Raw genomic sequence first — 12,783 nt, 5'->3', positions numbered from 1 at the left:
AAGAAACCACTCGCAGCTAAACATTTCAACACAAGGGACCTTTGTTTTGGTAGGCAGGAGTATTTTATTTGCATTTTATAGAGACATTGTTCCAGATTTTTAGCCAGTCAAAATACAAAGAATGGTCCATCTTTGTTGTCCCTGCACTTTAGCTCTCAGCTGTGAACGATTACTGTGAACGAGATTTATGTGGAAAAATTAATGCTTGTGTATCGCAGGACCCTGGTCATGCACCAGACATTCTTGCTTTCCCACGTGATTAAAAGAACTCTGTGCTTTGGACCCTAAATGTATTCACGGATGGATGCGGGAATAGTTCTAGCACTAGGGCCATGTGGGATCTGCACTTGCAAGAGAGAGAGAAAGTGCCTGAGAGAGGAGAAAGTTTGGGAGAGACTGTAAGCAATCAGAAAGGCAAATAGAGAGCCAGCGTTAGAAGCAATAGGCGGTTCTCACTATAGGGACTTAGAGAGCAATGCTCAGTTCATTGGCAGCAATTCTACACAAAGACAGTGAGGACAACGTAGGACTTTTAAACAGTTGTCTGTTTCAGGGTCTATCAGGTGCCCTGTCTACCTTACAAAGTATGACTGCACCAAGGAGAACTCAAAGGACTACATTTTAGCATTGACTTGGCTGCATTCAGACATTGTTCCACATTTTTATGGTTGGATTCTGGATCAGGAGGTCAGTTCTTGTTTACTAGTTTGATTTTGAATGACTTTCTGTGCTTCTCAGGTAAGTCTAGTGAAGATGCTGCGGGTTCTTAAGTCGCTGTGGGTGTTGACGTTGCTTGGTGCTGTTGGGGTACAGTCACAGGATCGGTCACAGACTCAAGTACAAAGTCAAGGACAGGAGCCCTCAACAAATCCATGGAGACAGATGATTCAATGGGAGAACAATGGACGGGTGTTTAGTTTGCTCAACAGTGGGGCTGAGTATGTCCCTGCTCAGGGGCAGGAACAGGACAGAAGCCACCGGGTGCTTTTAGCTGATGGCCCTAATCGTAGATCCAGACAAAATATGCGAAGACAGGCTCCTTCCAGAGGTGGTTCAGAAACGGTCCGGGGGCAGGCCAGACATCCTTTTGGATTTGGGCAGGTGCCTGACAATTGGCGTCAAGGTTCTGCTGGTACAGGTGAATCAAGTCGGATTCAGTCATCTTCAGGCACACGGTACAGAACTTCATCTAGTTCATCTACCGCCTCATCATCCTCTTCATCTTCCTCTTCTTCCTTCAATGCACCATCCTACCCACAGCATCCTGTCCAACAACAGCCTTCGTACTACATCCCCTACGACGCCTATGAACCACCATTCCTTGGAACAGGGTATTCATCAGACCCCAGTAGAGGCTTCACAGGGGGTGGATATGCTGCTGGTGGTGGTGGAGGTGTTGGTACAGGTTATTCTGTCGGCACCTATGGTGGTGGAGGATTTACAGGAGCAGGATTTGCTCCTGTGGTTCCTAGATCAGACACTAGTGATGACACTTACAGGTTCTATCCACCTTATGGTCCACCGTTTACAGCTCAATCTGCTCAACCAGCCCAACCCGCCCAACCTGCCCAAACTCCATTCTCAGATGGTTTGGACCGCCGGTACACACACAGCCTGTACAATGGTGAATCATCGGTCTCGCAAGGTGCTACAGCTGGTGTGGGAACAGGAGGCCAACCTGCCATGCAAAGCCCACAATATGAGCAGTTTCCACCCTTCGGAATCTCGCAGCCTATGCCTCCATTCATTCAGCAACCTGCACGAAACCCTTTGACCTCCAACGTCGCAGAGAATCCCAGCACCAACGTGGGAAGTGTCTACCGACCTCAACAAAGAGGTACTGTGTTCTTCACACCTGTGCTATAATTCAATTATTACTTTAAATAAGTCATTTATAACAAATAATAATTTATAAAAAGAGACCACTATATATATATATATATATATATATATATATATATATATATATATACAGTGTATCACAAAAGTGAGTACACCCCTCACATTTCTGCAGATATTTAAGTATATCTTTTCATGGGACATCACTGACAAAATGACACTTTGACACAATGAAAAGTAGTCTGTGTGCAGCTTATATAACAGTGTAAATTTATTCTTCCCTCAAAATAACTCAATATACAGCCATTAATGTCTAAACCACCGGCAACAAAAGTGAGTACACCCCTAAGAGACTACACCCCTAAATGTCCAAATTGAGCATTGCTTGTCATTTTCCCTCCAAAATGTCATGTGATTTGTTAGTGTTACTAGGTCTCAGGTGTGCATAGGGAGCAGGTGTAATCAATTTAGTAGTACAGCTCTCACACTCTCTCATACTGGTCACTGAAAGTTCCAACATGGCACCTCATGGCAAAGAACTCTCTGAGGATCTTAAAAGATGAATTGTTGCGCTACATGAAGATGGCCAAGGCTACAAGAAGATTGCCAACACCCTGAAACTGAGCTGCAGCACAGTGCCCAAGATCATCCAGCGTTTTAAAAGAGCAGGGTCCACTCAGAACAGACCTCGCGTTGGTCGTCCAAAGAAGCTGAGTGCACGTGCTCAGCGTCACAACCAACTGCTGTCTTTGAAAGATAGGCGCAGGAGTGCTGTCAGCATTGCTGCAGAGATTGAAAAGGTGGGGGGTCAGCCTGTCAGTGCTCAGACCATACGCCGCACACTACATCAAATTGGTCTGCATGGCTGTCACCCCAGAAGGAAGCCTCTTCTGAAGTCTCTACACAAGAAAGCCCACAAACAGTTTGCTGAAGACATGTCAACAAAGGACATGGATTACTGGAACCATGTTCTATGGTCTGATGAGACCAAGATTAATTTGTTTGGTTCAGATGGTCTCAAGCATGTGTGGCGGCAATCATGTGAGGAGTACAAAGATAAGTGTGTCATGCCTACAGTCAAGCATGGTGGTGGGAATGCCATGGTCTGGGGCTGCATGGGTGCAGCAGGTGTTGGGGAGTTACATTTCATTGAGGGACACATGAACTCCAATATGTACTGTGAAATACCGAAGCAGAGCATGATCCCCTTCCTCCGGAAACTGGGTCGCAGGGCAGTGTTCCAGCATGATAATGACCCCAAACACACCTCTAAGACGACCACTGCTTTATTGAAGAGGCTGAGGGTAAAGGTGATGGACTGGCCAAGCATGTCTCCAGACCTAAACCCAATAGAACATCTTTGGGGCATCCTCAAGCGGAAGGTGGAGGAGCGCAAAGTCTCGAATATCCGCCAGCTCCGTGATGTCGTTATGGAGGAGTGGAAAAGCATTCCAGTGGCAACCTGTGAAGCTCTGGTAAACTCCATGCCCAGGAGAGTTAAGGCAGTTCTGGGAAATAATGGTGGCCACACAAAATATTGACACTTCAGGAACTTTCACTAAGGGGTGTACTCACTTTTGTTGCCGGTGGTTTAGACATTAATGGCTGTATATTGAGTTATTTTGAGGGAAGAATAAATTTACACTGTTATATAAGCTGCACACAGACTACTTTTCATTGTGTCAAAGTGTCATTTTGTCAGTGTTGTCCCATGAAAAGATATACTTAAATATCTGCAGAAATGTGAGGGGTGTACTCACTTTTGTGATACACTGTATATATATATATAGTGTGTGTGTGTGTGTGTGTGTGTGTGGCCTCACAGCAAGAGAGGCCTGGGTTACATTCCCCAGAAGGATGGCCAGGGTCTTTTCTGTGTGGAGTTTGTATGTTCTCCCTGTGTCCACATTTACATTTTCAGCATTTAGCAGACGCTTTAATTTAAAGTGACTTATAGTACTGTGACAGTATACTGTCTAAGCAATTGAGGGTTTAGGGTCTTGCTCAAGGGCCAACAGTGGCAACCTAGCAGTGGTGGGGCTTGAACCAGCGACCTTTCAATGACCAGTTCAGTACTTCAACCGCTAGGCTACAATTGCCCCTGGGTTTCTTCTAGGAGCTCCCTTTTCCTTCCACAAGTCCAAAGACTTGCAGTCAGACCATTTGGAACAACTAAAAAAAACACTCTAAGTGTGTGTGTGTGTGTGTGTGTGTGTGTCTGCCCTGTGATAGACTGGTGACTTTTCTGGAATGTTTCCTTCCATTTGCCCAATAAATCAGACCCACCGTGACCCTGACCAGAATAAAGCAGTGGGAGCACTGTCGCCTCACAGCAAGAAGGTCCCGGGTTTGATTCCCAGGTAGAGTGGTCCGGGTCCTGTCTGTGTGTGTTTGAATGTGTGTTTGTGTGAGTGTGTTTGGCCTGTAATGGACTGATGACTTGTTCAGTTTAGTGATAGACTATAGATGGTAACTTTTCTGTGCCCATATAAATAGGCATAGTTTGACTGCATGTGATAAAAAGTTTAGGGCCTACTGTGCCAATTTTAAAGCAGTGGCTTCAATCTAGTGTGGCCTCTAAGCTTCACTGTGGACCACATCAACCATGATCCAGGAGTAATTCATCATAGAACTGGTTTTGATGGTTGTTCTATATACTTTTTGAATAGGTGCTGTAAAACTGGCTTTATTTATACACAGCCATAACATTAAAACCACCTCCATGTTCTACACTCACTGTCCATTTTATAGAAGCACTTTGTAGTTCTACAATTAATGACTGTAGTCCATCTGTTTCTCTACATACCTTTTTAGCCTGTTTTCACCCTGTTCTTCAATGGTCAGGACCCCACAGGACCACCACAGAGCAGGTATTATTTAGGTAGTGGATGATTCTCAGCACTGCAGTGACAATGACATGGTGGTGGTGTGTTAGTGTGTGTTGTGCTGGTGTGAGTGGATCAGTGCTGCTGGAGTTTTTAAATACTGTGTCCACTCACTGTCCACTCTATTGGTGACACTCTATTTGACTCTCCTACCTAGTTGGTCCATCTTGTAGATGTAAAGTCAGAGACGATCGCTCATCTATTGTTGCTGTTTGAGTTGGTCATCTTCTAAACCTTCATCAGTGGTCACAGGGCGCTGTTGACTGGATGTTTTTGGTTGGTGGACTATTCTCAGTCCAGCAGTGACAGGGAGGTGTTTAAAAACTCCAACAGTGCTGCTGTGTTTTATCCACTCATACCAGCACAAAACACACTAACACACCACCACCATGTCAGTGTCACTGCAGTGCTGAGAATGAGCCAACACCCAAATAATACCTGCTCTGTAGTGTTCCTGGGGGAGTCCTGACCATCGAAGAACAGCATAAAAAGGGGCTAAGGGGGGTTTTAATGTTATGGTTGATTGGTGTATATGGACCATTTATAATCACCAATGAGAGATTTGGAGGCCTTTGTAGAACTTTCTACACCAACAAATCAATAAGTTCTTATAAAAGTCTTTAAAAAAGTTGTTTTTGGATGAAAGTATTTATTTCAATTGTTTATTCCCAGAGTAATCTTGGTTTGATGGCAGAGTTTTTTCATGATCTCTTGATGATGGCTTGATCATGTGTACACGTAAGGGTTGCATAGGGAAACTGGATATATATAAAAATTAAAACACTAGGTTCTCTCTGAACATTATGATAAATACTCCCTTTGTGTAGCCGTAGCTCATTCACAATGAGCCAAAGTACAGTGTTTAGCACACCACAGAGGAATGGGATTAGCTCAGCTGGTGGTAATGCAAAATGAATGCACATCTGGAGTGAGCTTCAAAATCGCTTTTACTCTTTGATGGAGTGAAATAAATAAATCTAAAAGAATGTAGCGCTCTTGCCATTTTCATGTGTTTTCTGGAAGGTTCGAGTACTTTGTGATGAACAAACTCAAAGCTCAGGGATTGCAAAGTTGTTTGCTTGTGCAGCTGGGGATGGGCATTGGATTCTGGTCAGGTATGCTGTTTTGTATTATTGTTAAAATACTCTGAAAACATCAAATATAATATTTAATATACTATTTATTAAACCCATGCTGGCCAGTGAGAGCTTAGAGCTGAGACTCCGACATGGGTGCAGTGACTGACTGTCGCCAGTGACGGAATCTGATATTAATTAGACACTTCGCCAAAAAGACTACTAGCTGTAGTAGCTGCCAAAGTACTGAACATTATGAATACTTGTTCATAGTGTTCATTTGTTTTTTTAACGATTATTGCAGTTTTCCCCCTTTTGACATGTCTGAACTGAAAAATTAGGGTGCCAAAGGGCAATGGTAGCTCAGCAATTAAGGTACCACACTGTTGGGTCCTAGAACAGGGCCCTTACATATTAATTGTTTGGACTGTGAAGTCACAATTGTAAGTCACTTTGGTTAAAGTGTAATGTCCTGTTTAAATAACTACAACCCAATTTGTGCCAATCATTTATGTGAAACAGGGTTAGGGGTGAATTACTTTTTAAGTTGTGTAGGGCTCTGGCTTATTGGAACCAGGCGTTTCGAAATCTGAGTGTGTGTGTAGCATATGGACAAGCATTCTGTATCCAATGCTCTCATTGTTTTCAGGGGGTTGGTAGTGGTTATGGCAATGACTTCATCAATTTGAGGAGTGTGTAAGGGGGTGAGTGGTTGAGGATAGTTTACAGGGTGAATGATTCCAGTGTGTTGAACCAAGGGTGGGGTGAAGTACGTAGAGTTTAAAGCCAGAATAGGGGTCTATGTTACAGTTACTATTAAAGTTTACATGGAACGAGCCCACCACGTATTGAATTGCCTCAGAAAAATATTTTGCCGGTTCCAACAGTGCAAGACGTGTGTGTTGATTAAAGAGGGGGTGACTCAGGGAGGCCATCTGAGACCGATTCAGAGCCGAGGCCAAAAGTGTAGGCTCATTTCGTAATGCAGGACCTCTTTCTGCATGCAACAGTGTTTTTTTTTAGGAACAAATCATAAGGCTAATGGAAAGGGTGGAGAACCAACTTACAGGAAGTTACAGAAGTAGGGAAAAATGTACATGTTGTACTGGATATAAACAAGTAATGTTATTACAAATCTTCTGGTTCAAATAGTCTTACATGAGAACATCAGTACACAATCAGAATCACCAGTCAAGTCTAGATACTGTAAAAGAATTTAATTGCCATGGTAAAAATAAACATGGTAGTAACATTAATATTTACTCATTCACTTTCTTAATCACTTATCTAATTAGATTTATGGTTACACTGTCTTTATTGGCATATACATATATACTCTCTAAGCAATTGAGGATTAAGGGCCTCGCTCAGGGGCCCAACAGTGGCGACCTGGCCGTGGAGGGGCTTGAACCAGTGACCTTTCGATTACTAGTCAAGTACTTTAACCACTACTAGTCCAGTACCTTACTAGTCTTACAACTACGACTATATATTAGGATTAACTATATATTGAGGAGTAAGGGCCTTGAACCAACAACTTTCTGATTACTAGTTCAGTACCTTAACCACTTAGGGTGGCCGGTCAATGTCCAGCTCCGTTTCGCAGCCTATCCCAGCTTTTCAATGGTCGCAAGGCACACAGTAACACCCTGGACGAGGAGCCAGTCCATCGCAGGGCAGACACACACACACACACACACACACACATTCACCTATAGGGCAATTCAGTGTCTCCAATTAACCTGACTGCATGTTTTTGGACTGTGGGAGGAAACCGGAGCTCCCGGAGGAAACCCACGCTGACACGGGGAGAACATGCAAACTCCACACAGAAAGGACCCGGACCGGACCGCCCCGCCTGGGGATCGAACCCAGGACCTTCTTGCTGTGAGGTGACAGTGCTACCCACTGAGCCCTATTAATATTTAGTTAATTGTATTAATCTGTCTCACATCTTCTGTGTTTGATCCTCCTATCTGATTATTGTCTACATGGAATCTGTGATGCTTCTTTCCTGTTACAGTGGGATTCCTTATGGTATTCTGTTACCTCCCACCTCTTAAAAATAGCAGCACTGATCTCAGTGGTGGTGGGATAGCGTAATAAAGTGCTGCACCACCTGAGCACCCCTAAATAAAAACAAGGATATATGAAAGGGTCTTCCATCAGACTGTGTCCCGATGCCTGAACAGTGCCCTAATTCCAACCCCACTAAACAACTTTGGAGTTAATTGGAATGTTGATTATGAGCCAGGGATTCTTGACCAGCATCAATGGCTGACCTCACAGATGCTCTTTGATGGAATGGACACAAATTCCACCCACACATATTTATAGAATTAATAGAATGCCTTCATTTGTCATATATACACTGATCAGCCATAACATTAAAACCACCTCCTTGTTTCTACACTCACTGTCCATGTTATCAGCTCCACTTACCATATTTCACCCTGTTCTTCAATGATCAGGACCCCCAAAGGACCACCACAGAGCAGGTAATATTTAGGTGGTGGATCATTCTCAGCACTGCAGTAACACTGACATGGTGGTGGTGTGTTAGTGTGTGTTGTGCTGGTATGAGTGGATCAGACACAGCAGTGCTGCTGGAGTTTTTTAACACCTCACTGTCACTACTGGACTGAGAATAGTCCACCAACCATAAATATCCTGCCAACAGCGCCCCGTGGGCAGCGTCCTGTGACCACTGATGAAGGTCTAGAAGATGACCAACTCAAACAGCAGCAATAGATGAGCGATCATCTCTGACTTTACATCTACAAGGTGGACCAACTAGCAAGGAGTGTCTAATAGGGTGAACAGTGAGTGGACACGGTATTTAAAAACTCCAGCAGCGCTGCTGTGTCTTATCCACTCATACCAGCACAACACACACTAACACACCACCACCATGTCAGTGTCACTGCAGTGCGGAGAATGACCCACCACCTAAATAATACCTGCTCTGTAGTGGTCCTGGGAGAGTCCTGACCATTTAAAAGCAGCATGAAAGGGGCCTAACAAAGCATGCAGAGAAACATATGGACTACAGTCAGCGCAGGGTCAGCCATTGTTTGCACATTGTTATGTTGGGTTGTGTTTTTATCAATAATTCAGCTTTGATAAAATTTTAATGATGGTTATGGATATGGCTTTTGATGCATCTTCACACCACAATGTGTTTGATCTGTCAGTGCATGATTCTTATTAAAATCAACACATTTACAAGACATTTACCTTATTAAAAGTACCTCATTACTAAGGTACCTTGACTTGCCTATTCTTCAGCTACACCTCTAATAATCTGCAAGGATTGACCCTCTATCTCTCAACACCATGCCAGATTCCACACCTATCACCTTTAACAACCCACCCACCCAGTCAATTTGTTTAAAGCCTTAGATCTAATGATTGATGACTTCCAGCACTGTCCTCTTTCTGGGAGTCACTAAAGTTAAAACCTAGAAGAGAGCTTTTTTTATTCTGCGACTTGCGTTTGGCTCGGGTAGAGGCAGACAATGTGTATCAGACTGTTGAGAGAACATCAGAGATGAATGTCAAAACACTATTAGGTGTTTTCATCACTTGATTTATTTGATGTGATTAAAACAATGGGTAACACTATATTTAAATGGTTCCTGCACTGGGCCTTAATATTTCTATAATGACTGAACTTCATATGCCCTTCGGGGTGCTCGGGGTGGTGCAGTGGTCTTCTACACTAGCCCACCACCACTGAGAGCTGAGTTTAAATCTGAGTGGTGTTATCGTTTGACCAGGTGTCTACACAGACATGATTGACTATGTCTGAGGGGGGATGGCCTAAGCCATTGCAATTGATTGGCACCCTGTTTAAGGTATGGCCAGCTGCGACCTGTACAGGATAAATCTGCTGATGAAAATGAATTAAATAAAGAACTACTGGATGACATTTTCATGTTATGACACACTGAGTGTTGTTTACATACACCAATCAGCCATAACATTAAAACCACCTCCTTGTTTCTACACTCACTGTCCATTTTATCAGCTCCACTTACCATATAGAAGCACTTTGTAGTTCTACAATTACTAACTGTAGTCCATCTGTTTTTCTACATACTTTTTTAACCTGCTTTCACCCTGTTCTTCAATAGTCAGGACCCCCACAGGACCACCACAGAGTAGGTATTATTTAGGTGGTGGATCATTCTCAGCACTGCAGTGACACTGACATGGTGGTGGTGTGTTAGTGTGTGTTGTTTTGGTATGAACGCTGCTGGAGTTTTTAAATACCGTGTCCACTCACTGTCCACTCTATTAGACACTCCTATCTAGTTGATCCACCTTGTCGATGTAAAGTCAGAGACGATCGCTCATCTATTGCTGCTGTTTGAGTTGGTCATCTTCTAGACCTTCATCAGTGGTCACAGGACGCTGCCCACGGGGCACTGTTGGCTGGATATTTTTGGTTGGTGGGCTATTCTCAGTCCAGCAGTGACAGTGAGGTGTTTAAAAACTCCCTCAGCGCTGCTGTGTCTGATCCACTCATACCAGCACAACACACACTAACACACCACCACCATGTCAGTGTCACTGCAGTACCGAGAATGATCCACCACCCAAATAATACCTGCTCTGTAGTGGTTCTGGCCATTGAAGAACAGCATGAAAGCAGGCTAAAAAATATGTAGAGAAACAGATGGACTACAGTTAGTAATTGTAGAACTACAAAGTGCTTCTATATGGTAAGTGGAGCTGATAACACGGACAATGAGTGTAGAAACAAGGAGGTGGTTTTAATGTTATGCCTCATTGGTGTATACAGGACATAAAAATATGATAACAGGTCTAGGTCAGGGTATGGGGTCCGCAGCAGTACAGGAAAGATACAACTGAGTGATTGGATATGACTAGATTGGGTGAAACAGGGTTAAATGCATAAAAAAAATTAAAAAATAAGTGGATTGGCAGCTTTAGCTCATACATGTCAGTGAGTATGTAAATGCAATAGATTGGCACCATGAGATAAATTGCAGATGAATGCGCACTGTGTTCAGGGAATAATTTGTCCTTGTGCCCAGTGTTTTCGAGTGGTGTCCCAGATTCATATGAAGAGGTTACTGATGAATGGATAATAAATCATCTTATGTATCTCTTGCTGTTTGGTTACCCATTGTTTAAAAAATGCTTAATACCTCTCAGGTTTAAACGGTCTCTATTTTAAACGAAGCAGCAATCCAATTGTATATAAATGCACTAAGTATCTCTTGAGATGGGATAAGAACCCTAACTCAATTTTAAATATTAAATATGCTGCAATCTGATAATAGTGGGATTATTATTGAGCGTGTAACTTTACTCATTGTATAAGAACACCAAGTGCAAAAGTGAGGCGTGGCAAAAGGAAGAGACGTCTATTGGACAACCACTGCATTTCACACTGCCGTTACACTCTTTACAAGTCCTGATCCTGAAATCCTCGAAGCCTGCTTCAGACCAGGATGACAAATGGGATGTGTACTTAGATCTAAGAAGGCCAGCAAACAGTAAAAGCACTCACAGTACTGGAATGAGCAGCAATCAAACCTTAAAAGCTTTAAACTCATAAAACATTAAGGCTTGGTGTTTTTTTCTGCATTATGTTCACAGGTCTGAAGCTAAGATCCTGACCTTATCGTGATTCAGTTCTTTAGCTATAATAGCAGTCGTTTCCCCGCTCCTTTATGATTTACCTCTCACTGAAAGTGTTATAGATATCAGCTCTGACAGCTTCCAAATTCTTTTCTTCCTGATATTTATTTTTATAACAGAGCTGGTTTGAAGCCCGGGTTGGACCCAGCAGGAAAGTGAGATCATTGTTGTTTTATTGTCCATGGCTGCTTTATCTTCCTATCTGGCATCGACTTTCTATTTACTGAGCTGCTTTTGTTGACCTTGTACTTACACTTTGTAATACATTCTCTACAAGGTCTTTGGTCCCTATGGTGTATAAATTTCATATCCCAACCAAAAGTATGTGGATAGCCTACTAATTATTTCATTTAGATGTTTCAGTCTTGCACATTGGCTCGGTGGGTAGCACTGTCGCCTCACAGCAAGAAGGTCCTGGGTTCGATCCCCAGGTGGGGTGGTCCGGGTCCTTTCTGTGCTGAGTTTGCATGTTCTCCTTATGTCTGCGTGGGTTTCCTCTGGGAGCTCCGGTTTTCTCCCACAGTTTAAAAGGTTAATTGAAGACACTGAATTGCCCTATAGGTGAATGGGTGTGTGTGTGTGTATGTGTGGTGGATTGGCGCCCCGTCCAGGATGTTCCATGATCAGTTCCTGTCCTTTTTTACTGAATAGACAGTACATCCACATTTCATAATATTGGGTGGCACGGTGACTAAGTGGGTAGCACTGTTGCCTCACAGCAAGAAGGTCCTGGGTTCGATGTCCAGGTGGGCCGTCCAGGTCCTTTCTGTGCGGAGTTTGCATGTTCTCCCCGTGTCTGCGTCGGTTTACTCCGGGTGCTCCGGTTTCCTCCCACAGTCCAAAGACATGCAAGTGAGGTGAATTGGAGATACAAAATTGTTCATGACTGTGTTTGATATAACCTTGTGAACTGATGAACCTTGTGTAATGAGTAACTACCAGTCCTGTCATGAATGTAACCACAATGTAAAACATGACATTAAAATCCTAATAAACAAACATTTCATAATATCATGGAAAAATTTTGTATCTCCAATTCACCTCACTTGCATGTCTTTGGACTGTGGGAGGAAACCGGAGCTCCCGGAGGACACCTATGCAGACATGGTGAGAACAAGCAAACTCCACACAGAAAGGACCCGGACCGCCCCATCTGGGGATCGGACCCAGGACCTTCTTGCTGTGAGGCGACAGTGTTACCCACTTAGCCAACATGCCGCCCTCATAATATTGTGAAAAGCCTCCTCGGAACAGTGACGTTTGTCATATTTTCATGACTATGGCTTTGGAATGGAATGCCCAACAAGCGT

At 43.4% G+C, this 12,783-nt stretch overlaps 1 protein-coding gene across 1 annotated transcript in view; it reads left to right on the top strand.

The window, feature by feature from the left end:
* The first annotated feature begins 753 nt into the window (after positions 1 to 753).
* loxl1 (lysyl oxidase-like 1) overlaps positions 754 to 12,783 on the top strand; it is a 32,779-nt gene continuing 20,749 nt past the window's right edge. The window contains exon 1 of the mRNA XM_063004456.1: positions 754 to 1,837. Coding sequence (XP_062860526.1) covers positions 754 to 1,837 — 1,084 coding nt within the window. The remainder of the gene's footprint in view (positions 1,838 to 12,783) is intronic.

The sequence above is a fragment of the Trichomycterus rosablanca genome, chromosome 11 (assembly GCF_030014385.1).
Source record: "Trichomycterus rosablanca isolate fTriRos1 chromosome 11, fTriRos1.hap1, whole genome shotgun sequence".
Lineage (NCBI taxonomy): Eukaryota > Metazoa > Chordata > Actinopteri > Siluriformes > Trichomycteridae > Trichomycterus > Trichomycterus rosablanca.
The sequence above is the reverse complement of the archived record's forward strand: the minus strand, read 5'-3'. Positions and strand labels throughout refer to the sequence as shown.